This window comes from Dipodomys spectabilis, unplaced genomic scaffold, assembly GCF_019054845.1.
Source record: "Dipodomys spectabilis isolate Male_0828 unplaced genomic scaffold, ASM1905484v1 ptg000422l, whole genome shotgun sequence".
NCBI lineage: Eukaryota > Metazoa > Chordata > Mammalia > Rodentia > Heteromyidae > Dipodomys > Dipodomys spectabilis.
In genome coordinates, this window is record NW_024871099.1 from 3554846 (window position 1) to 3576092 (window position 21247).

At 52.9% G+C, this 21247-nt stretch overlaps 1 protein-coding gene across 1 annotated transcript; it reads right to left on the minus strand.

Annotated features, from left to right (window-relative positions):
* Nucleotides 1-953: 953 nt before the first annotated feature.
* On the minus strand, nt 954-19714 carry Slc7a10 (solute carrier family 7 member 10). Its single transcript, XM_042668152.1, has 11 exons — nt 19549-19714; nt 8468-8672; nt 6839-6990; nt 6285-6410; nt 6031-6184; nt 5466-5589; nt 5240-5343; nt 4720-4816; nt 4368-4517; nt 1673-1850; nt 954-1392 (listed from the first exon to the last, which is right to left on the minus strand). Exons 1-11 carry the CDS (start codon nt 19664-19666, stop codon nt 1259-1261), a joined length of 1542 nt encoding a protein of 513 aa, XP_042524086.1. The 5' UTR covers nt 19667-19714; the 3' UTR covers nt 954-1258.
* Nucleotides 19715-21247: the final 1533 nt, after the last annotated feature.

Here is a 21247-nt window from a genome sequence, read left to right on the forward strand (position 1 = left end):
GGGAAGGGGTCCTCCCCCCGTGGCCCAGGGAGGGGCTGGCTGCCCTCTGCCAGCAAAGCTACGATCAGTATGCGCTGAGCTCCAAGTTAAGGGGCACGGCCTGGTGAGCAGGTCTGCAGAGCTGGCCAGGGAAAGAATGTAAGGTGACAAGCTTGTCTTTGGAGGAAGTCCCGTGTGTACTTTGGGGGTCTGAGGGTGTGTGCGTAGAAGTCTCACATTGTGTGACTCCCCCCAAATCAAATCTTGGAATCCATTTCTAGAGAGAGAAGAGAGACATGCTGCCCATTTTAATCAACCTGTGGGGTTGGGGCCCCCACAGAACTGGGTCATGAGCTGTGACAGGAACATATGGGAGTTGGGGGGGTCCCTCATTTGCAGTGAGCACACTGAGCCCTAGAGATCTCGGCTAAGAAGGGCTTCTGTCCAATATAGGTTGACCTAGCTGGTGCCCTTTGCCCTTTGGCTACGATGGTGTGTGTGTGTGTGTGTGTATGTATGTGTGTGTGTGTATCTCAGATGTTAATGGGCAGGGCAGGGAATGAGTGAACAGGGGAAAGGACTTTGGGGGTCTCCTTGCAAGCTGTGAGGTCCTTGGGTCATAGAGACCAAGGTCCCAACTGACAGTGGTAAGCCCATGGCCCAGACAAGGCTGGGCATGGGCATTGGTGCTGTTGTGTCCCCGATGGAAATCTGGGAAATCTGAGAGGCCTGAGGTCAGGCTGGCACGGAGGGATGGGGGAGTAGCAGACCACACTGCTTCCTATCCTGTCTCTTTTGAGATTTGAGTCAGCCTTAGGTCAAGTGACAAATCTACCCCTCTAATCCCCCCACCCCCACCCAGGGCTGATTCTTCCATGACACCTGTCCAGTAACCAAGGCTTCATAGGACTGCCTGTCACTCAGATGAATCCCCAAGGGGAATCCCCCCCCCAGCAACCCCCCTGAGCACAAGCAACAACTAGCCCTGTTTTATTTCTAGGCCTTTTTCAAGGGGGAAAAAAAAAAAAAGCTAACAGGGTAACAATGCTAAGGCAGGAATCCCTGTTTATATCAGCCGGGCTTCCTAAACAACAGGGCCTCTAGAAAGAACTGCATCTTTCTTTTTGTTGTTATTGTTGGTTGTTTTGTTCTTCTGGGAGGGGGGATTTTTGCACACACACACACACACACACACACACACACACACGGAAAAAAAAAAACATCGCCTCAATAAACAACGTGTAAACAGAGACAGCCGCCTCCCGTCTCTATAAATGTCTCATTGTGTTTTGGAGGGTTTGTTGGTGGCAGGGAGTGGGGAGGGCTGACCCATGGGGCCATTTTCCTCCTCCTCTGGCAAGCCTTGGGGGTACACCACGAAACACAACTCCTGGCCCCAGTGTGTCATGGACTCTGAGGAGAGAGACAGACAGACAGACAGGTGGACTTTAGGAGCCTGATGCTTCTGCAAAGGGGCGGCCCCATGTGGGAGAGAGAATCCCCTTAGGTGGAGATCATCAGCGCCCTCTGCTGGTGGGTTCATGACACTACAGTGACATCTCAGAGGCATTGGAGGATGGGGGTGGCGGGTGGGGTTGGGTTCTATGTTATCAACTTAGTTTGGGGGAGAACCTACTTGGGGGAAGATCCCCTCTTGAAGCCCTAGGCCCCGAGGCCTAGCTGCCCATCTCACCTGTGAGTCTGTGCACACACTTTGGTTTGCTTCTCCAGAACACACCCAGGAAGAAAATGGGTACCCCTGTGAGGATGATGATGATGCCGACACCACAGACCATGGGCTCTGAGATGAAGCTGAAGACCAGCAGGAAGGCCCAGAATACCAAATACGCCAGGGGGATGAGGAGATTCACCTGGGGAAATAGCAAACAGGAGTGTGGATGATGCAGGCAAGATCCCATCTCTCCTGCATACCTACCTTAACGTGTCTCTTTGAGTTGCTTGCTTAGGAGCTGGGGTCTGCCTTTTGGACACGAATCTAGAAGAGTATGTAGCCACCAGATCATGGGTTGACCAGTTGTCTGAATGGTTGGGGAGTTCAGTAATTTCTACAGTGTTGAACTCTACATGCGGTGTGCCTACGAAGATATATGTAAGCCAGGCACCAATGGCTCATGCATGTAATCCTAGCTATTCAGGAAGCTGAAATTTGAGGATCAGAGTTCAAAGCCAGCCTGGATAGGAAAGTCCGTGAGACTCTTATCTCCAATTAATTAGCCAAAAGCCAGTAAGTGTAGTACTCACTGGATACTGTGTTGAAAATGAACTATACTACTTTTAAGTGGGATGGGAGACAACAAAGGAAAGGGTGACACTGTCCAAAGAGAAATGTACTCTTGGCCAGGTGCTGGTGGCTCACACTTGTAAACCAGCCAGCATGGGCAGGAAAGTCTTATCTCCAGTTAACCACCAGAAAACCAGAAGTGGCCCGGTGGCTCAAGTAGTAGAGTGCTTGCCTTGAGCTGAAGAGCTCAGAGATGGCGCCCAGGTCCAAAGTTCAAGCCCCAGGAACAACAACAACAACAACAAAAAGAAATGTATCCTTTGTTTGTTGTTGTTGGTCGTGGGGCTTGAACTCTGGGCTTGGGTGCTGTCCTTGCACTCTTCAGCTCAAGGCCAGCACCCTACTGCTTGAGCCATAGCACCACTTCTGGTTTTCTAGTGGTTTAATGGAGGTTAAGAGTCTCATAGACTGTTCCGACCGGGCTGACTTTGAACTGTGATATTTAGATCTCAACCTCCTTAGTAGCTAGGATTACAGGTGTAAGCCACGGCACCTGGCTAGAAATACACTCTTTTTTTTTTTTTTGGGTCCAGTAGTGGGCCTGAACTCTGGGCCTGGGCGCTGTCCTTCAGCTCTTCAGCTCAAGGCTAGCGCTCTACCACCTGAGCCACAGTGCCACTTCCGGCTTTTTTCTTTTTGCTTATGTGGTGCTGGGGAATCGAACCCAAGGCCTCAAGCATGCAAGACAAGCGCTCTACCACTGAGCCACCTTCCCAGCCCCTAGAAATATACTCTTTACCTGACTTATGTAACTGTAACCCTTCTGTACATCACCTTTATAATAACAATGAATTATTTTTTAAAAGCCAGCAGGTAGAGCTGTGAATCAAATGGCAGACAAACAGCCTTGAATGAAAAGCTACAGGATGGTCTCTAGGCCCTGAGTTCAAGCCCCAAGGCCAGCACATGTATGCATGCACATGTATGTACGTACGTACACACACACACACACACACACACACACTCACACACACACTATATGTAAATAGAGGTGTTTTTCTTTTGCCAGTCCTGAGACTTGAACTCAGGGCCTGAGCACTGTCCCTGAGTTTCTTTTGTTCAAGACTACCACTCTACCACTTGAGCCACAGCACGATATCTGGCTTTTTTCTTTCTTTCTTCCTTTCTTCCTTTCTTTCTTTCTTTCTTTCTTTCTTTCTTTCTTTCTTCCTTCCTTCCTTCCTTCCTTCCTTCCTTCCTTCCTTCCTTTCTTTCTTTCCGTCATGGGGCTTGAACTCTGGGCCTGGGCGTTGTCCCTCAGCTCTGCAGCTCAAGGCTAGTGCCCTACCACTTGAGTTACAGCACTACTTCCAGTTTTCTGGTGGTTTATTGGAGGTAAGACTCATGGACTTTCCTGCCCAGGCTGGCTTCGACCAGTGATCCTCAGATCTCAGCCTCAGGAATAGCTAGGATAACAGGCATAAGCCACCAGTGCCCGGCTGGATTTGTTTTCCGTTTTCCCGCGGGATTGAGAGTGCCAATTCTTTCTTTTTTTTTGTCGGTCATGGGGCTTGAACTCTGGGCCTGGGGGGTGTCCCTGAGCTCTTCAGCTCAAGGCGAGCGCTCTACCACTTGAGCTACAGCGCCACTTCCGGTTTTCTGGTGGTTTATTGGAGATAGGAGTCTCACAGTCTTTCCTGCCCGGGCTGGCTTTGAACCTCGATCCTCAGATCTCAGCCTCCTGAGTAGCTAGGATTACAGGCGTGAGCCACCAGCGCCCGGCACATTTTTGTTGTTTTGTTTTCGTGGGACCTGAACTCTGGGCCTGGGCACTGTCCCTCAGCTCTTCAGCTCAAGGCTAGTGCCCTACCACTTGAGCCACAGAACCACTTCTGGCTTTTTCAGCCGGACGAGAGTGCCAATTCTTATCCTCAGCACCCTGTGTGCTCTTCATCTGTAGATCTGGAGTGTCACAAGCTCTTCCCTAAACATAAGAGTGATCATGTCAGCACATGGCAAGCCCTGCATGTGACAAATGTGAATTGTCACTCATGCCCACTCCTGGTACCCAGCTCAGAAAAAGAATAGCTCTGACGGTTTCCAACACCTCAGCCATGCTGGGGATCCCCCCCCCCCAAAGCCTTACCTTGATGGGTCTGTGCAGTGCAGGGCGCCTCCAACGTAGTACAAGCAGGCCCAGGACGGTGACGCCGTAGCAGAGGTAGTTGATGAAGGACACGTAGTTGATGAGGGTGTACGTGTCTCCCACAAGCATGATGACTGCCGTGGCCCCGCACTGGGAGAGAAGCTGGGCTGATGGCTGGCCTGGCACACCCCACCCGGCCCCATCCATCATGGCCCAGTAGCCCATTATTCCCCAGGAAGTCCCTCCCCCAGGAAGTCCCAACCCAACCCTAAGGCCAGGCAGTCCAGGCTTTACATCCTGCCTGACTTGGGTATTCCCCCCCCCCCTTGCCCCCTACTCCATCCCAACTTACACAGACAAGGAGGGCAGGGATAGGGGTACAACGTCTGACATGGATCATGGCCAGCAAGCTGGGCAAGTGGCCCTCTCGGGCTCCAGAGAAACACAGCCTAAGGATGGAGGCAGAAACGGTTAAAGGCCATGAAGTTAGGCCTTAGTGCTCCCTGGTGGCTAAGTCCTGTGTTTCAAGTCTCTATCTGATGTCCCTCTGCAGCTATCACCTCTGAGCTCCCCCCTACGCTAAGTCCTACCAGCCTTACTGGGCAGTCCTTCCCTTCATCTAGCCTGCTTCCCTCTTGCTTTGTGTGTGTATGTCTGTTGGGGACTGGCTTTGAGTCGCGATCCTGAGTAGCTAGGATGACAGGCGTGAGCCCCGGGGTGCCCTCCTTGGCCTTCTGGCTTCCTCTGTTCAAAGTTGGGATCAGACACTGGCAGCAGACTAATGGACTCATCATTCTACATTTCCCTCCCGTGGTTCCTGGTATAGCCCATGCATTCCACCTGCCTCCCCTCCCCCCCCAAAGCCCAGGCACCTGGAGGAGGTGAACAGATAGCCATTGATCCCTCCGAAAGTAGAAAGTGCCACAGACACAGGCATGACCCATGAGAAATAGCCCAGGAGTTTCTCCCCGAAGGTCTGAGAGGGTACAGAAGAGAGGTCGGATGTGAGGCTGGAGTGGGAGGTGAAGGCAAAGGACTGGGGGGGGGGGGGGATACAGGGCGGGGGTGGGAGGGGCGGGGGAGGGGGAGGGCCCTCACCACTGCCACTGCATTGGAGGACAGCAGCTCCTGGGGAGACATGGCAGTGAAGTAGGCGACGTTGGTGAAGGTGTACACGAAGGTCACCAGTGGGATGGAGATAAAGATGGCACGAGGTAGGTTTCTGGGAATGGTGAACGCAGTGTGTCAGTGTCATGCTCTGATTTGCAGGGGGTCCAGGGATGGAGGGTGCAGCATGGATGCCCGAGGGACACAGACACTGCTTTCTGCCTCTCAGAACCTCAGATGCGGGTACAGACACCAGATTGTAGCCCAAGGGGTAAAATCTAATTGATGGCTTTTCTTTTTTTTTTTGGCCGGTCATGGGGCCTGAACTCTGGGCCTGGGCGCTGTCCCTCAGCTTTTCAGCTCAAAGCTAGTGCTCTACCACTTGAGCCACAGCGCCACGTCCAGTGTACTGGTGGCTAATTGGAGATAAGAGTTTCACGGAGTTTCCTGCCCGGGCTGGCTTTGAACTGTGATTCTCACATCTCAGCCTCCTGAGTAGCTAGGATGACAGGCGTCAGCCACCGGCACCCAGCCTCTTCCTGGATGTCCTACTCACTTTCGAGGATCAACCAACTCCTCAGTGACATAGTTGAGAAAATTCCAGCCACTGAAAGCGAAGGAGCCCTGGAGGAAGGCCAAGGCCAGGTGCCCCACGGAAGGTGTCATCCAGAAGGCAAAGGCGTGGCTGGGCCTCAGTTCCTCGAAATGACCTGGGAGGATGAAGGGGGTGGGGGGAAGAGGAGTCCAGAAGTTAGAGGTCAGCTCAGTCTCCCACACTCAGCCCTTGCCCACACTGCCTCCCGGCCCTACCTTGGAAGATCTGGATGAAGCCAACACCAATAATGAGTGACAGGGCCAGCAGCTTGCCTCCTGTGAAAATGTCTTGGATTCGAGTGGCCCAGCGCACGCTGGAGCTGTTCACCCATGTCAGGAGCACTGGGGAGGGAAAATGGGGGGTGGGGGGAGGACTCTGAAGTGGGGGACCCTATGATGAATCCCAGTCTTTTTGTGTGTATGTGTGCTGGTCCTAGGGCTTGAACTCTGGGCTCGGGTGCTGTGCTTAAGGCTAGCACTCTACCACTTAAGCCACAGCGCCACTCCTGGCTTTTTCTGAATGGTTTATTGGAGATAAGAGTTTCATGGATTTTTCTGCCCAGGCTAGCTTTGAACTACGATCTTCAGATCTCAGCCTCCTGAGTAGCTAGGATTACAGGTGTGAGCCACCAGCGCCCAACTGGTAGCTGGTGAACACCCCCCCCCCCACACACACACTGCTGTCCCCACACCCTGTGGCATTTGGCATCATGGACAGGATCCTTGGGACTAAGGGGACAGAGGCCCAGCTGGGAGCAGCATGCACTCACTCAGGCAGGCCATGGAGAGCATGCGGGAGGCCGTGGCAGGGGGGATACAGTTGGGGAATACAGGCTGCAACACATAGTTGGAAAACGTCATAGAGATGACAGCCAGGCTGGTAGGGTACATGATGAGGACAGCGCTCCAGAGCAGCAGGAATCTGCAAGGAAAGAAGAGTCGCAATGGCAGTGGCTGGCTTTGTTGTCCTAGGCCTGGGAGCCGGGCTGTACTGAGATCAGCAGCCAAGGGCTGGCAGGACTGGCAGAGTTCCAGAAGGCAGAGTGGAGATCCTGGACAGGTTTGGGGAAAGACTGGGACCCAAATATCTTTTCCCTCGTGTGTGTGTGTGTGTGTGTGTGTGTGTGTGTGTGTGTGTGTGTGTGTGTGTGTGTGTGTGTGTGTGTGTGTGTGTATCTGTCCTGGGGCTTGAACTCAGGGCCTTGGCGCTATCCCAGAGCTTTGTGTTCAAGACTAGCACTCTACTATTTGAGCCACAACTCTACTTCTGGCTGGTTTTCTTTCTCTCTCTCTCTCCTTTCCTTCCTTCCTTCCTTCCTTTTCCTTTCTCTCTTTCTTTCTTTCTTTCTCTCTTTCTTTCTTTCTTTCGTTCTTGCTTTCTTGCTTTCTTTCTTCGCTTTCTTTCTTTCTTGGTTTACTGGAGGTAAGAGTCTCACAGACTTTCCTGCCCAGGCTGACTTCAAACTGCCATCCTCAGATTTCAGCCTCCTGAGCAGCTAGGATTAGCCAGCACTTGGCTAAGGGACAGATCTTTTTTGGAGAGTGGAGCTGAGGGATCTCTAAAGGAGACTGGTGAGACTGGGAATGTGGCTTAATGGCACAATGCTTGCCTACCATGCATGAAGCCCTGGGTTCAAAGTCCTCAGTACCACATAAACAGAAAAAGCTGGAAATGGCACTGTGGCTTAAGTGGTAGAGTCAAAGAGGCTCAGGGACAGTGCCCAGACACAAGCCTGGGGAAAAAAAAAAAAAAGGAGACCAAAGCCAGGTACAGGTGGCTCACATCTGTAATCCTAGCTACTCAGGAAGCTAAGATCTGGGACACTCTATCTCCAATTAACCCGCAATATGCTGTATGGGAGACATGGTTCAAGTGGTAGAGCACCAGGCTTGACTGAAAAACTAAGGGAGCATACTCTGGCCCTGAGTTGACCCCCACTCCACCCCAGTACTGGCACAAATAAATAAAATAAAAATGAAAGTAGATAGAGATGGCCAGGTGTCAGTAACTTCCATAACTCAACCTGTCACTCTCACTACTCAGGATGCTGAGACCTGAAGAGTCACAGTTCAATGCCAGAAAAGTCTTGAGAGGCTCTACCTTTAGTTAGCCATCCAAATGCTGGACTGGAGTCGTGGTCTAAGTGGTAGAGCACCAGCCATGAGCCAGACCAAGGGCAAGGCCCCCGAATTTAAACCCCTGAGCTGACACCAGGGCCGTAGGAGGTGGAGGCGGGTGAAGAGAGAGGGGGGAGGGAGAGATACCAGGGGGCCAGGGACAGTCATGGCACCCACTCCACCACTCCACCCCCTTTTCCCCTTATCTCCAAAACTTCCCAGTGACATGGGAAGCAGAAGAGGAAACTGGGGTCCGCGGCTCATCAGGACCCCGCACTCACCCGGCTAAGCCCCCGAAGATCTCAGTGACATAGGCATAGTCCCCTCCAGACTTGGGGATGGCGACCCCCAGCTCTGCATAGCAGAGGGATCCCAGCACTGTCACACCTCCTCCCAGGACCCAGACGAAGAGCGCCAGACCCACAGAGCCCGAGTGCTCCAGGACCCCCTTGGGGGAGATGAAGATACCCGAGCCAATGATGTTTCCTGTGGAGAGAGATGGGAGATGTCAGGCCCGGCCTCCTGGGGCTGGGGAGGGGGTGCAGAGGCAGTCAGGACATAAAGTGAGGGAGAGGAGGAGGGGGGAAGAGGGGGGGGGAAGAGGGGGGGGGAAGGTGGCCTGTAGGCCCCTCCAGTGGGTGAAAGGATCATTTTGGACTCATCTTTGGTCCCTCTTTAGTCTTTGGCATGGAAATTGGCACCTCAGCCAGCCAGCCAGGCCCTCCTGCCTGGAGTGGGTCCTGAGTTCCTCAGTACCCCCATATCCACCCCAGGAGAAAGTATGGTGTCCCCATAAAAAAGAAAGATAGAAAGAAAAGACATAACCAACCCTTGAGGTTAGAGGCATGGTTTAGTTGGTAGGGCGCCAGCCAATGAGCAAAAGTGTCAGGTACTGAGTTCAAGTCCTAGTCTCAGACCAAAAAGGAGAAATAGGAGAAGGAGAAGAGGAGGAGGAGGAGGAGGAAGGGGAGGAGGAAGCCTGGCACTGGTGGTTCAGCTTGTCATCCTAGCTCCTCAGGAGGCTGAGATCCGGAGGACGGCAGTTCAAAGCCAACCCAGGAAACTGCATGGGACTCTTATCTGCAATGAACCACCAAAAAAGCCAAAGTGGAGGTATGGCTCACGTGGTAGAGCCTTGAGTGAAAAGGTTAAGAGACAAGTGCCCAGGCCCTGAGTTCAAGTCCTGGTACCAGCACAGACACACAGGCACAGACACACACAGACACACAGACACACACACACAGATAGGTAGAATAGTAATCTCCCCCTACCTGGAGAGGCTCTGGGAGAGCCTGTCCCCTCCACCTGCCAGGCTACAGACAGGGTTGGACAAGGGTACAACTGTCATTGCTAATTTGCATTCACTCCTGGTCGACGACCAAACTCACCCCCCCTTTCCCCGTCCCTGTCCCAGACCTCCCCCCCCCCCCCCCAGCCCCAGCCGACACAGATTTCCAGTCTGGAGACAGCCATTGCATTCCACTTGTTTTTCTGGTCACATCCTAGGAGTCCTAAATACATTCAGATAAGAAGGAAATTATTCTTATGCCTCCATACTCCAAGGTAAACTGTGTCCTTCGGCTGTTTATTTTTCCCTCCTGGAGAAAGATCTAGCAAAGAGGAGCCCAGGACCCTGGGTGGGCTGTTGGCATTGCTAAAGGGCCTTTGACTGTCCGGCAGACAGCCGTTCTCAGGACCTGGTAGAGCACAATTTGCCAAAAGAAAGGAAAACACACACACACACACACACACACACACACACACACACACACACAGCCAGTGAGGTTGGAAGCCAACAAGGGAGAGGTGGGGGTGAGGATGGGGGCTGGGTGGCCTTAGAAGAAGTTGGGATGTTAGAATTGGTTGGGCGGGGCGGGGAGAGAGGAGAAAATTGAGAGCCCCAAGCTACCCACTCTGGAGAGACCCCATTCTTATAAATAATGCACTCTGTTGGGCTCTCAGAGGTATGAGAATCACAGGTTAGTCTTCCGGGACTGGGATCCCAAAAGACAAATCACTAGCCATGTGCCGGGTTGTCTGTCTTGAGACTTTAGACAGGGTGAGAGATTGGGTATTGTTTTAGACACGTGACTTCAGCCTTCCATTCAGAATTTTTTCCCCACGTGGCTCAAAGATCTCTGGGTGTTAGCCAGTGTCTCTGAGGTCCTTTGAGGTTCCCTCTCTCTCTCTCTTTCTCTCTCTCTCTCTCTCTTTCTCTCTCTCTCTCGCTCTTTCTGGACCTGCACCATCTCCAGCAGCTGCCCCAGGTTTGTGGCTAAAGATGTCGGGAAAGGGAAGTGGCGCTGGTGGCCCAAGTGGTAGAGCGCTTGCCCTAAGGGACAGCGCCCAGGCCGAGTTCAAGACATAACCGACCAAAAAAAAAATCTCAAGAAAGCCATTAATGGTCCCCTGGCCACTCTGGATGTGGGTGGCTGAGGCTCTGTGGGCATCCACAGAGGGTTGGGGTGGTGGGCTGGGGTGAGTGGCATGAATTGAGGCTTCGCAGAGAGATTCCTGAGGACAGAGCTGCCCCCCCCCACCCCGGGCACCTGCTGAGCTGTCATTAATACCTCTTAGTGCTTGGCAGGGAGAGGCTCAGACCCCATGGGGGTCAGCAGTAATCAGCTCATCCCTTAAGAACTCCTTCAATTAGAAGAAAAGGATGAACATGACAAGCCCAGGGTTGGGGATATAGGATGGGCCAAACCAGGAGATTCTGCCTGATTGATTGGGTGTCTGAATGACAGCCAGGAAGCTCAGGGTCCAGAGGCCTCCACTGATTGGATGTCTAAACGGCAGCCAGGAAGTTCAGTGTCCAGCTGGCCTCCACATTCTCATCCACCCAATGGGCCAATTGTTCTCTGTTCCCTGTAGAGTTTCCCCATCTCCTTCTTCCAGGCAAGGAGGGTATAGGAAGTGTGTCTCCCCCATTTGCAGGCCTCCCCCAGTCTCCTCCTCCTGCCCTTCTCCTTAAGCCTTTGCCGAATAACTTTGATCACATTAAGATGTTTGGCCTGATGGAGCTTACCCAGTTCCTCAGAGGCAAAAACAAAGAAAGGGGCTATTGTGTCCTGGGGCTCTGTTGGGCCAGCTGACCTATTTCTGGAAGGCAGAGGCAGACTGTGGAGGTCAAGGAGGTGGGCCATGGAGGTTGAGTCTGCTGGTCTGCTGAGTGAGCCACCTGTTCCTGAGCTCTGTGTGTGTGTGTGTGTGTGTGAGAGAGAGAGAGAGAGAGAGAGAGAGAGAGAGAGAGAGAGGGAAGGAGAGGGAGAGGGAGGGAGAGGGAGAGGGAGAGGGAGGGGGAGGGGAGGGGAAGAGGAGGAGGAGAGGGAGAGGGGGAGGGAGGGAGGGACAGGGAGGCCAGGATCCTGGCAACACTGGTCATCTCGTCTGCCTCGGTTTCCCCATTTGCTAGGGAGAACCACTGAGCTCAACACCTCAGAGAGCTGGTCTGATTCTAGTAGATGGGAAGTCCCTTTATATGGTATAGGGTCCTGGCCTCCCTCTCCCCAGATCATTGGTTTTCCAGAAGCAAGAACATCGCCTTGGCCTCTGCCCACTTCTGTGGTACCTGGAAGGTGGCCATGTTTTGACCCTGTCTGGCATCACAAGCCATGAGGCTTTTGATCCTCACCCTTACCCTGACTTCCTTCTGTTGACCTCACCTCCCAGGGTACCCAAGAACCCTAGCTTGAACAGCTAAAATCTTTCAGAGTCTGGGAGGTCCCCACTTTTCTTTGGCTTGAAAGGCAGGAATCAAACCAGGTACTGGTGGCTGACATCTGTCATCCTAGCTACTCAGGAGGCCAAGACTTGAGGGTCAAGGTTCAAAGCCAGCCCAGGCAGCAAAGTCCATGAGACTTATCTCCAATGAACCACCATAAAACCGGAAATGGCTGTGGCTCAAAGTGTAGAGCACTAGCCTTGAGCAAAAGAGCTCAGAGTCAGGGCTGGGAATGTGGCTTAGTGGTAGTTTGTCTACCTGGGTTCAATTCCTCAGTAACACATAAACAGAAAAAGCTGGAAGGGGTGCTGTGGCTCAAGTGGTAGAGTGCTAGACTTCAGCAAAAGAAACACAGGGACAGGGCCCAGTTCCTGCGTTCAAGCCCCAGGACTAGCAGGAAAAAAAAAAGAGCTCAGGGACAGCTCCCAAGCCCTGAGTTCAAGCCCCATAACCAAAAAAGCAGAACTGATATATGGAAACTCCTTCCTGTACCTGATCTCTAGTCTAAGTCTCCTAATAATTGCCTATAGCTCCATCTCATCTGACTTCCAAACTCAGTGTGGGACCTTTTTTCTTCTCTTCCTACAATGACCCGCTTGGGGACATCATCTGGCTCCTGGCTTCTGAGGGAAGTCTCCAAACTTATATCTTTAACATGAACCTCTCCTGTAAAACTCAGCCCTTATAGAAAATGACTAGCCGATGTCGCTTCTCCATCTTTATTTTTTTGGTTAAGATCAAGTGCAATCAGGCACTGGTGGCTCACACCTGTACTCCTAGCTACTCAGGAGGCTGAGAACTGAGGACTGCAGTTCAAAGCCAGCCTGGGCAGGTAAAGTTCATGAGACTCTTATCTCCAAAAAAGAAAACCCACCAGAAAACCGGAAGTAGCGCTGTGGCTCAAGTTGTAGAGCATTTACCTTGAGCTGAAGAGTTCAGGGACAGTGCTCAGACCCAGAGTTCAAACCCCATGATCAAACACCCAAAAAACAAACAAAAAAAAAACCAAAACACAAAACTGGGCGCTGGTGGTTCACACCTGTCATCCTAGCTACTCAGGAGGCTGAGATCTGAGGATCTCGGTTTAAAGCCATCCTGGGCAGGAAAGTCTGTGAGACTCTTATCTCCAATAAACCATCAGGAAACCAGAAGTGGCGCTGTGGCTTAAGTGGTAGAGCGCTCGCCTTGAGCTGAAGAGCTCAGGGACAGCGTCCAGACCCAGAGTTCAAGGCCCATGACCGACAAAAAAAAAAAAAAAAAAATCAAGTGCAATTACTCAACAAATAATAGTGAACATGTTCTAGACAGAATCTTCCTCTTTCCTGCCCTCTTTCCCTGAACCCCACCCCTCCTGACTAATGGAGGACAAGCCCCTTCCCCACCCTCTTCTGGCCCTCCTGCCTCCTCTGACATCGAATCAGGCAACTGAGTCTCAAAGGCAGACACAGTGTGGAGAAGGGGGTATGAGGGACCAGAGAGTGGGTGGGTTTGAGGTGTGTGTGTGTGTGTGTGTGTGTGTGTGTGTGTGTGTCTGTGTGTGTGTGTATCTTTGTAAGCAATGGTGAAGACTTGGTGGGTTTTGTGGTTTTTTTAATGTGTCAATCCTAGGACTTGAACTCGGGATCTAATTGCTGTCCCTGAGCTTTCTTGCTCAACACTAGCACTCTACCACTTAAACCACCTCCACTTAGAGCTTTTTGGTGATTCATTGGAGATAAGAGTCGCTGACTTTCCTGCCCAAGATGGCTTTGAATCAGGATCCTCAGATCTCAGCATCCTGAGTTGCTAGGATGACAGGCGTGAGCTACCACTGTCTATTTTTTTTCTCCTTCCTTCCTTCCTTCCTTCCTTCTTCCCTCCCTCTTTCTTTCTTTCTTTCTTTCTTTCTTTCTTTCTTTCTTTCTTTCTTTCTTTCTTTCTTCCTTCCTTCCTTTCTTTCTTTCCCTTTTCCTCCTCTTCCTCCTTCTTTTTTTATTTGCATGTGTGGCAGTACTGGAAATTGGACTCAGGGTACTGTCCTTAAGCTTCTTTTGCTCAAGGCTAGCACTCTCCCACTTGAGCCACAGCTCTACCTCCAGCATTTTTGGTGGCTCACTGGAGATCAGAGTCTCACAGACCTTCTTGCCTGGGCTGGCTTCGAACTGTGATCCTCAGATCCCAGCTACTTGACTAGCTAGCATTATAAATGTGAGCTACCAGCACCTGAGTTTGAGGCTATGTAGTTTTATGCATCCTTGGGGTCCTGGTGAGGTGGGCTAGGGGTCTGCAGAGGTCCATGCTGTTAGGACAGACTGGGCTGGAGACTCCAGGCAAGGACCTGGTTGAGGCTAGATGAGCAACAATTCACTCCTAGAAAGATGAGGTTCAGGGGCTGGGAAGGTGGCTCAGTGGTAGAGCGCTTACCTTGCATGCATGAGGCCCTGGGTTCAATTCCTCAGCACCACATAAGCAAAAAAGAAAAAAGCCGGAAGTGGCTCTGTGGCTCACATGGTAAAGCACCAGCCTTGAGTGAAAAAGCTCAGGGACAGTGCCTAGGCCATGAGTTCAATCCCAGGACTGACACCAAAAAAAAAAAAGAAAAAAGAAAAGAAAAGACTGGAGGAAGAACCTGGGTAGCAGACCCACTGACACCCTCTCTTACTTATGATGCCTGCGTGGCAGATGGCTGAGATCCCCAAGTCAGTTTTTGTTTTGTTTTGTTTTGTCATTTGTGGGGACTGAACTCTGGGCCTGGGCGCTGTCCCTCAGCTCCTCAGCTCAAGCCTAGAGCTCTACCACTTTAACCACTGTATCTCTTCCAGTTTTCTGAGTGGTTTATTGGAGATAAGAGTCTCACAGTCTTTCCTGCCTGGGCTGGCTTTGAACTGTGATCCTCAGATCTCAGCCTCCTCAGTAGCTAGGATTACAGGTATGAGCCACCGGTGCCGGGCAAGGTTTCTTTTTTGGTTTTGTTGGTTGACCTCAGGACCTAGGTGCTGTCCCTGAGCCTCTTTGTGCTCAAGGCTAAAGCTCTACCACTTGAGCCACAGTTCCACTTCCATGTTTTGAGTGGTTCACTGGAGATAAGAGTTTCATGGGGACTTTTCTGTCTGGGCTACAATCCTCAGATCTCAGCCTCCTGAGTAGCTCAGATTACAGGCATGAGCCACCGGCCCCAGGCCCCAAGTCAGTTTGAGAAGCCTTTTTTGGGATTGTTTTGAGATGGGGACTCAAAGTTGGTACCTGACCCTTTTGCTCATTGGCTGGTGCTCTACTAACTCAGACAACCCTCCAACCCCTAGAAACCTTTCTATTTACATGGCTTGCAAAGTCCATGTCTCTAGCTGTCTGTTTATTCATACTCCCATATTGGAGTCTACTCCGGTTGGCTGGGGTCCTCAGCCTTCCATCCTCTCCCCTTTCCCCCCGCCCCCCAATCAAGGCCTCTCTGAATTGGGCCCCAATTTGGTTCAGCATCAGAGCAGGGTGAAGGGAACTGCACAGAAACTTGAATCTGAATGGAGTCCCAAATCGTAAGCCCACCACTGCCAAGGGTGTTATTTAACTTCCAACCTTAGTTGCTGCACCTGTGTAATGGGTACATTTTTCCCATCTTCCAGGTGCTAGCGGAGAATCAAATGAGATAAAACCAAGCTCCACTTCTGATTTTTAGGTGGTTCACGGGAGACAGGAGTCTCATGGATTTTCCTGTCTGGGCTGGCTTTGAACCACAATCCTCAAGTCTCCGTCTCGTGATTAGTTAGGATCAATCACAAGGCATGAGCCACCAGCATCCTGCTCTTTATCTCCCTCTTCCTCTCCCCCCATCCCCCCCCTCTCTGTCGGTCGTGGGGCTTGAACTTTGGTCCTGGGTGCTGTCTCTGCCTAAGCTCTTCAGCTCAAAGCTAGCATTCTACCACTTTGAGCTACAGTAGCAGTGTTTTGGTGGTTAACTGGAGATAAGAGTCTCATGGACTTTCCTGCCTGGGCTGGCTTTGAACCTCAACCCTCAGATCTCAGCCTCCTGAGTAGCTAGGATTACAGGTGTGAGCCATGGGTACCCGACTTCTTTTTCATGTTCCTACTGGGACTTGAACTCAGGGCCTGGGCACTGTCCCTTAGCTTTTTCTACTTAAGGCTGGTGCTCTACCACTTGAGCCATACCTCCACTTTTGGTATTTTTTGGCTGGTTAATTGAAGATAAAAGAATCTTGCAGGCTGGGAATGTGGCTTAGTGGTGGAATGCTTGCCTAGCATGCATGAAGCCCTGGGTTCGATTCCTCAGTACCACAAAAACAGAAAAGGCCAGAAGTGGCGCTGTGGCTCAACTGGTAGAGTGCTAGCCTTGAGCAAAAAGAAGCTCAGGGACAGTGTCTAGGCCCTGAGTTCAAGCCCCAGGACTGGCAAAAAAAAAAAAAAAGAATCTTGCTTGTTTTGGAAGCTAGTACTGTGTAAATGCATTTTGGATGGAGTCTTATTCCTGCCTGTAGCCTGCCCTGCCATCTCTCTTTTCTGGAAAGCTCCATCTTTCTTAAGATGGGACAGGCACAAATTATTACAAGCTTCTGAGAGGACGTGCTTAGAAGTTTTGGATAGAACAAATCCAGCGAGTGCAAGTGGCAAGACACAAAGCTAGATTACAGGGAAATTGTTCTTAAAATTTGTAATGAGAGGGCCAGGTGCTGGTGGTTCACACCTGACATCCTAAGCACTCAGGAGGCTGAGATCTGAAGATCCTGGCTCAAAGCCAGCCTGGGTAGGAAAGTCCATAAAACTCCTATCTCCAACGAATCACCAAAAAACCTGGAGGAGTGGCTCAAGAGGTAGAGCACCAGCCTTGAGTGAGAAAAGGTAAGGGAGAGTATCCCAGGCCCTGAGTTCAAGTCCCAGCACACACACACACACACACACACACACACACACACACACACACACACACACACACTGAACATTACTGTACTTTGTAGGCACTAACTGCCAAGGTGGCATGGGGCGGGGGAGGGGCAGGGGGAAATGAGCTCAGAGCTCATTTGGGAGGAGTTGTTTTGGGGGGATGGGGAGACAGAACAGATCTGGCTCCCATCTCTGTCACCTAATTGAAGATCACCCCCCCCCCCCCCCCGCATTCCCCTACTGTCCAATCCAACTTCTTCTTGCTGTAACCTCCCCCACAGTTCTCCAACCTCAGCATTCCCTAAGCCTGTGGAGGGAGGGGGGCAGCTGGGAGGAGGGTGGGTGTCATTTGAACTCTGCTTCTCTGTGTGGACATAATCACCCTTCACCCTAGCTCAGCCTTCAAGTTCTGGAGGCCAAGGGGAAAGGGTGAAGCAAGAGGAGACTGAAGAGTCAGAGGGGGGGGCGGGGGGGGGGGCGGGACTGTAAGCAAACCACCACCAGGGACTTTTACTAAAGGGCCGGAAGCCTGGCAGCCTCTGCGTAAGCTGAGGAAGATGAGGGGGAGAGTGAACATACTAGTTTTCATTAAGGCAGCTGGAGAGGAGCTATTTCTTCTCCTGCACCTGCCTGGGCTACAGTCAGTCTCTTGACTACTTGGCTGACTCATGATGCAGAAGCTTCCTTCTTCTTCCTGGGAGACAACTCTCTGGAGAAGAGTGTGGGGCCTAGAGTGAAGTTCCAGCCAGACCTTCCTTCTAGAATCCAGTTAAGGCAGAGACAGCCAGGCCAGGAAGCTTCCAGAGCCAGAGTGAGATGAACTCCTGGGAGATGGCATGCCAAGGGGAAGGGAATGAAGCAGAGAAGGAAGGCTCTTCTGGGGGGAGGGCATTCAGGGGCAAATCTGAGGTGGGTGTGTTCAAGTCTGCCCGGGAATGAAGGATCCACACTGCAGGGTTGGTCTAGGAGCTTCCAGGATGAAGGCAGAGAAAGAGGAGGAGCCCCAGGCCTGCCCTGTGGCTCCTTCCCTTAATCCAAATTCCCCACAAATCAGTATTCATGAACTTGGGGCAGAAGGAGAAAATTCTCACTATGGTTCATTCATTCTTACGCGTGTGTTGGTGCTGGGGCTTGAGTTCAGGTCTTGAGCTCTGCCTCAGAGCTTTGTCTGCTTAAGGCTAACGTTCTACCACTTGAGCCATAGCTCCACTTCTGGCTTTTTCGGTAGTTATTTGGAGATAAAAATCTCACAGGTTTTCCTGCCGGAGCTGGCTTCAAACTGTGATGCTCGGATCTCAGTTTCTTGAGTAGCTAGGATGACAGGCGTGAGCTACCTGCACTAAACCAACCTTCCTTCCTTCCTTCCTTCCTTCTTCCCTTCCTCTCTTTCTCCCCTGGGGCTTGAAGTCAAGGCCTGGGTGCTCAAGGCCAGCATATTACCACTTGAGCCACAGCTCCACCTCCAGCTTTTTTGGTGCTTACATGGTGATGAGTCTTACAGATTTTCTTGCCCAGTTGACTTTGAACGGTGATCCTCAGATCTCAGCCTCTTGAGTAGCTTGGATTATAGATATAGCTACTGGTGCCTGGCACGGGCTTGTTTCTCTCTCCCTCTCTCTCCTTTTTTTTCTTTTGGCTTATGTGGTGCTGAGGAATCGAACCCAGGGCCTCAGGCATGCAAGGCAAGCGCTCTACCACTGAGCCACCTTCCCAGCCCTCTCTCTCCTTTCTTTTCACCCTTCCCTCCTGTACTGGGTCTTGGAGTCAGGACCTCACCCTCACACTTGGCTTTTTCCACTCTGGGCTGGCGCTCTACCACTTGAGCCACTCCCCCCCCCTCCACCAGCCGCTACCTGAATTCTCAGTTTACCCAGAAGCCCTTCTGGGAGAGGAGGCAGGATTCAAGAGACCTTTACTTGAGTAAGAAGTGGGGGGGGGGGCAGGCTGAGTCTCCCTCTGTGTGTGTGTGGGGGGGGGACACAGATCATCCTCTGTCATTCATTCATGCCCCTCTTTCCTTGTCCAGAATTATAAGCTGTGACTCCATTTCCCTTCTCTGGGCCAGTCTACTCACAATCCTTCCTGCTTTCTCAAAAACAGACCAGGGCTCAAGTACCAGGCGACATGGACGGGGCATAGGTGACAGTAGTACCTCAGATCAACCCAGCGCCCCAGCACCCCAGTGCCCCAGCGCCCCAGCACCCCAGCACCCCAGCGCCCCAGCGTCCCAGCACCCGATCAACCCAGTGCCCCAGCACCCCAGCACCCCAGCTCCCCAGCATCCCAGCACCCGATCAACCCAGCGCCCCAGCGCCCCAGCGCCCCAGCACCCCAGCACCCCAGCACCTGATCAACCCAGCACCCCAGCGCCCCAGCACCCCAGCACCCCAGCACCCCAGAACCCCAGTGCCCCAGTACCCCAGCACCCCAGCGCCCCAGCACCTGATCAACCCAGCACCCCAGCGCCCCAGCGCCCCAGCACCCCAGCACCCCAGCGCCCCAGCTCCCCAGCACCCCAGCACCTGATCAACCCAGCACCCCAGCGCCCCAGCTCCCCAGAACCCCTGGAATAAATACAATTGCTTTGCCTGAGGCTCAACTCTAGGGATGGAGGAGAAAGAAATTAACTGGGGTTAATTTCCAGGCTGGGACCCTGCAGGTGAGTGTGTCTGTCCATCAGTCAGTCTGTCTCCCAGGGGGAGGCCCGCTCCTCCGGCCTGGCCCCCCTGCCCGGCCCGTCGGGGGGGGGGGGGGGTCCCCGCTCACCGATGATGATGGTGCAGGCGCTCAGCAGCCCGATCTCCTTCTTGAGCGCCACCCGCTCCGAGCTGCCCGGACGGGGCCCCGGGCCCGGGGTCCCGCGCCCGCTCCTGGGGTCAGTCATGTCGCGGTCCCACCGCGTCCCGGCTCCCCGAGCTGCTGGACCCGTCCCACGGGCTGCCGGTCTGCGGGGCCCTCGCTCGTCCCGAGCCCTGGCAGCCCGGCCTGGGGAGGGAGGGGGGGGACCGGGCCCCACCGACGGCGCGCATGCGTGCTGGCACCCAGCCCCGGGGCCCCCAGGACTCCCCAGGTGGCCAGGGGCCAGGGAGGGGCGGAAGGAGGGCGGGCCGGCCGCCCCCTCCTCCACCCCCTTCTCTGCCCTTAAAGGGAACTTCCCCCACCTCCCCGTGGCTGGGGAAAGGGAAGGAAGACTAGAGGGCAGATCTAGGAAGAACTTCCCAATTGCCAGAAGGAAGGGAGTTGGGGTTTACCCAGGCCCCCAGCCCGTCTGATATGGACAGGGCCCAACACCCCACTCCCTCCCTGTCCTCAAGCAGGAGGAGCTGTGTGGGGTGTCCGCTAGGCTCCAGCTCTTACACTCCTTACATTTTGAGGACCCTCCCCCCCCCCCCCCCCCCCCCCCCGCCCCCCAGATGAGCTGGGGAAAGGGAACTTGGAGACTGGGTCTGTTCTACAGGAGGGAAATAAAGCACCTCTTGCGGCTGGAGGCCTGGCTCAGTTGGTGAAGCACTAGCCCAGGAGCAAAAGCATGGGGAACTGAGTTGGAGTCCCAGGCTCAAACCACACAAAGCACAACAAAGCTTTCTCCAGGCTCTCTGGTCCCCAGGTGCTGGTGAGGAGTGAGGATGGGGTGTGGCTGTAGGAGGGGCACCGAGGCCTCCCCTCAAGTCTTCTGACTTGAGGTCATCTGAACCAATTCCCAAAGGCCCAGTGCTGGTGGTCATGCCTGCAATCCCAGCTACTCAGGAGGCTGAGATCTGAGAATCCCAGTTTGAAGTCAACCCTCAGGCCGAAAAGCCCTGTGAAACTCTTTATCTCCAGATAACCAGCAAAAAGCCAGAAATGGAGCTGTGCCTCAAGTGGTAGAGCACCAACCTTGAGCAAAAAACAAAAACAAAAACAGGGCTGTGAGTTCAAGCCTCAGTACTGGCATCGAACAACAACAAAAAAGGGCCTAGGAGACAGGTCAAGATGAAGACCTAGGAGTTTTTCATCCCATCCAGAGAGGCCCCAGGGCCTCATGGGAATGAATTTAAGTAGGACCCAGCCCCCACCCCACCCACCATCCCCAATCCCACCCAGCTCTGATTTAAAGCTACCCTTAGGTCCAACCGCAGACTCCTGGCCACACGTCACAGTTGGAGCTTGGGCTCGGTCCCTGCTGTACTGCAGGTGGCCAAGGACACTTGAAGATGCCTGGGCTGGGCACCAAGTTCGTTCCTGTCATCCCAGCTACTCAGAAGGCTAAGACCTGAAGATCGTGGTTCAAAGCCAGCCCAGGCAGGAACGTCTGTGAGACTCTGATTTCCAGTGAACCATCAGAAAACCGGACATGGCGCTGGGGCTCAATGTGGTAGAATGCTAGCCTTGAGTAAAAGAGCTCAGGGACAGTGCCCAGGCCCCAAGTTCAAGTCCCAGGACATATAAATATATATGTGTGTGTATGTGTGTGTTTGTGTGTGTG